Source organism: Panthera leo, chromosome A1 (genome assembly GCF_018350215.1).
Source record: "Panthera leo isolate Ple1 chromosome A1, P.leo_Ple1_pat1.1, whole genome shotgun sequence".
In the NCBI taxonomy this organism is placed as follows: Eukaryota; Metazoa; Chordata; class Mammalia; order Carnivora; family Felidae; genus Panthera; species Panthera leo.
In genome coordinates this window covers 237,179,578-237,183,622 of record NC_056679.1, presented here as the reverse complement: position 1 = coordinate 237,183,622, position 4,045 = coordinate 237,179,578, and the positions used below count along the sequence as shown (strand labels likewise).

General features: G+C 55.2%; 1 protein-coding gene across 6 annotated transcripts; it reads right to left on the bottom strand.

Annotated features, from left to right (window-relative positions):
• Positions 1-274: 274 nt before the first annotated feature.
• Positions 275-3,842, bottom strand: LOC122202180. 6 transcript variants are annotated; one of them, XM_042908464.1, is made up of 3 exons: positions 3,664-3,834; positions 884-1,012; positions 275-795 (listed from the first exon to the last, which is right to left on the bottom strand). In XM_042908464.1, the coding sequence occupies exons 1-3, from the start codon at positions 3,740-3,742 to the stop codon at positions 275-277; spliced, it is 729 nt and encodes a 242-aa protein (XP_042764398.1). In that variant the 5' UTR covers positions 3,743-3,834. The 6 variants fall into 6 exon arrangements, 3 of the variants coding, with proteins under 3 accessions (XP_042764398.1, XP_042764414.1, XP_042764406.1); XM_042908480.1 differs by lacking the exon at positions 3,664-3,834 and adding an exon at positions 2,339-2,845 and having other exon boundaries at positions 597-795; XR_006194511.1 differs by lacking the exon at positions 3,664-3,834 and adding an exon at positions 1,818-1,913 and having other exon boundaries at positions 705-795.
• Positions 3,843-4,045: the final 203 nt, after the last annotated feature.

Here is a 4,045-nt window from a genome sequence, read left to right as displayed (position 1 = left end):
CGCAAGAGTGCCACCCGGGCCTCGGCCCCTGGTGTGCGCTCGGGGCCCTTCTGGTTAACGTTTTAAGTAGCTGTGCGGACACGAGGAGGAGGGTGAGTCGTTCCACAACAGAAACGAAAGTGAAATAAACCGAGTCGAGGCTTCGCTGATGCCCCTCCGGGAACTTTATGTAGCAGTTACGATAACAACACTCAGCGTCTTCAAAGGCTCTTTGAAACTTCAGCAAATTCAGCCCCGCCGTCGTGATGTGGGGCAGGTGAACGGCACGCTCTCATCACCGGTGACACAAGCTCACGGCGACAGTGAGGGAAGGTGGTTGCCCCGCCCCGCCCGCCCCACAGCCGCACACTCGCCCTGGGCGGAGCCGGAGCCCCCGTCGTGGGTGTGGTCCTGCCCGGTCCCAGGCGAGCACCACCCGGCCGGACCCGTGGCCCGATTGCTGCGAAGACGTCCCCCTCCCTTCTGAACCGCGTGCGTCCCTCCACGCCCGTCCCGCCCTGGACACACGAGCCCATAAAAGCGCTCCCCACGCCCCGCTGCACACAGGCCTCTCCCAGGGGACCCTCGGCGACTCTGGGTCTGTACATCTTCTCAGATCAGCCGCGGAGGTCGTCCTTGGAACCGGCAAACGGCACTCTGGGCTCGAGAGCGCTCCTTCCTGCTGCACGCGCCGCGTGGCTGGCCTTCGCCCTCGCCTCGGGCTGCCCTGCATCTGTCCTCCGCCCTCGGCCACACACCCCTGCGCCCTCCCAGCTGGGGCTCCCGGGGAGCAGGCTCTCGGGATTGGCTCCGGGGCTGCCGGAAATGAAGTCTTTAATGCAGTAGATGGCACTCTTACCTCTGAATCCACAGGGCACCGCGCTTCTCCCACACGCACACACACCTGACAAAGAGAAGGTGAGCCGGTTGCATTTCGAGTTCACACGGCAACTGTGTCCTTCCGTGGAGACCAGGCTCTCCCGGAGAGCTCCCCGGAGGAGGCGGCCGCTGCGTCCTGGGGCCAAGCCGACTCCTGGAAAACGGACACAAGCGCTAAAAAAAAGCGGAAGTAGGTTTGGCTGCAGAACTGTTCTTTCAGCAACAGACTTTCCAGAATGTTCTTTCAAGTTGCTTGGTCGTACAGCACCAGCTTCTTGCTTCTATCCGTAAATGTCTCATTATGTAACAACCCCTGTTTAGCATAGACGGCTCCTCAAGCTTGAAAACATCCTAAGCAATTGTTCAATTATATATTCCCAGGTAAATGCTATCTGTCCCGTGTAACACTAATTGTTTTGTCTGGTTACTTGAAGGAAAATAATTATGATAAAAATAATGAATGTTATAAGATATAAACTACACAGCTAATTTTCCCAACAGCTTTGGAATCTCTGCTCCTCTCTTTTACTTTTCCTTAGAAACGACGTTCGTTTTTAAGATTTTATTCTTCTCGAAGTCTCCTGAAACTGGGAGAGTGCGGCAAATTAAAACTTCAAGAAGGCCTTCCTGCGAGGGGGCGAAGCAGAAATAGAAGCCACCCCGATCCCGTTAGGTGGAAATATTCACTGCCCACGCTGGTGGATCTCCTTTTGTGGTTCTAGTGAGGATCCCACTGCACAGAAGGGAGAGAAATCTGACCGAGTTAAAGAAGGATTTGTGGGAGGAGATTTGTGTGTCCTTTGACATCTGGAACAGGGCCTAACTGCAGCCGGGGCCGGGGGGCCTCAGTGTCTCCTCCACCCCCGACCTCAATGCAGCTAAGGGTGTGTCGCACTCTCTCGTGCAAAGTCGCCATGCGTGATTTCCAGGACACCTGGGGGAGAATGGGTGTCACCCACAGCTGCTGAGTCCGAGGCTGATTCCCGACGTCAAGCTCCCAGGAAGGCTCTCCGTGGTCCGGCGGGGGTCACGTGGCATCGCAGGGCCAGGCAGCTGTGCCGGGACTCAGGGGTGCACGGTCCCCACGGGTGGCGCCCGAGGTGCCCAGGTGGACGGGGGCGGGTCAAGGTCAGGTGCCGGAGGAGGCAGGCCCGCGTGTCTGCGTGCACAAGCACAGGTGCGCACGTGTGGGGGCTGAGGAGGAGTCTTTAAAAAAGAGGAATAAAGTCAGAAAAAGGAAGCGTTTCTACTACACAGGATGTTGTAATTACGTAAGCAAATGATGTCTCCACGAATGTGACATCATAAGGCCGCTTTTCAGTCTCTGTGGCGTCTCAAACTGGTTTGATACTTCAATTCCTAGATTTATCGCAATTCTTGCATGGATTATTTCCACTCCCCCCCCCCCCGCCAAATTTTGAATAAGTTGTTGAGATTGGCACGCGTTCATGCTCAGAATTCACCCATTACAGAATTTTACCTCATGATGGGTGAAGGAGTTGCCTCCATGGCCGACCTGGGCCTGTGCCCCCCTCAAACTAAGAGTTCGGAGCAGGCACGGCTATTTACAAAAGAGGAGTCCGTCAGCAGCTGAGAAAACAAACGGCTGTAATGATCTGTGCTTCCCCACGGAGCTGGTCGGCACATTTCCAGGTGACCCTGGGGAGGCAGCGTATCTCCGATCTCCGTTGCCCAACGGTCTCTGGGGTGTAGGGCATGAGTCCTAGGCGGTCAGGATGTGCCCAGACCCATCTCCCGGGCACGGCTTCCCTCCCCTCCAACACCAGCCAGTTGGCTCACAGCCTCTTTAGTGGCAGAGGTTGTGAAATCCTTTCTTCATAAATTGGCTTACATCAACCGATTAAAAGACGAGATCAGTCTTCTGAGTTTGCCCCGCGGCTTGATGAGAGCGATTTCTGCTTACCACCTTCCTCTATTGTGTTTGGGAAATTCTCAGACTTCTGGAAATATCTCCTGGAAAGTCAGTGTTTGTAGATTTCCTGTGTCATACGGTTGATAATTTACTGAAGTCGCAATCAGATGCACCGTGTTCCTTTCTCCTGTCGACAAGCTGTTTACAAAAACACTGTTGGGCTCGTGGGTGTGCCCCATATCCTAATTTGATAGGAGTGCTCCCTCCCTTCACTTGGGCCTCTTAGCACATCACACAATGTTCTGCACATTTTATAAGCGTTTAATTACATCTGGGGAAAAGCTGATTGATGGAAAGAGAAAAAGGTGAGTAAAGAACGTGGGAGGTTTGGAAATTGGCACCGAGAACAAATTGAAGTCTAATTAATAAACAGGAAGAACCGGACGCCATGTCTGGTGTGGAAGCCGTCATCGGAGACGGATGGGGGGAGCGGACGTTACTAGAATGGAAGTTCGGAAAGGCGTGGCTTGCTCAGAAGTGCCTGGCCAAGGAAGAGAGTGTGTGATAGACCCTCGATCCTGGGCAGAACGTGTCTTTCGAAGACAGACAGACACAGGAAGCGTGTAGAAGTTGAACGCGTTGAAATCTTCCTGTGCAGCACCCCCCCCCCCCCCCAAAACTGCTGACTAAAACGCTTAGGTAAGCCTCCGGAGCGCAATGAGCTCACGAGAGGAAATGAGCGTGTTGCCAACAGCAAGTCAGGGGACCCGATTAAGCGCATTACGGCCTTGGCGTCACCCCACCCACGTGGCAGACCAGCGAGCAGACCTTCCCCACGGGCTGGGGACGGACACTGACGCCGTGCTTCGCTCAAGCGCCGGTTCCTTTCCAATCACCATCTAATTGGGGAGGCCGGAGTTTCCTTTTCTCACCCAAGCGAGCGACCGCGTCCGGGCCTCCGCTGTCCCCTTCGGGCCACACGGCGCGTCCGTTTTCCTCTGGCAGGCCCATCGGAGCAGCCCCGCGGAGACGCGGTCGGCTCTCCGATGTAGGCGCCCTCCCCTCCTGCTCTGCACCTGCCGGGGGCGCTCGCGGGAGCCTCGGGGCTGATGTCTGCGGACTGAGGGTCAAATGTCAACTAGGAAGGACACTTCCAAAAGGCGAGTCGTCGCGTAACACGCTCACAGATGAGCCATTCGTATTTCATTGTGGCAAAGCGACGGGAGAAAGTCCCTTGCAAGAGACGTAATACGTAAAAACCAGAGGGATCGCTTTCTCTCCATAGACACATTCACGACTGCTCTTGCAAAATAC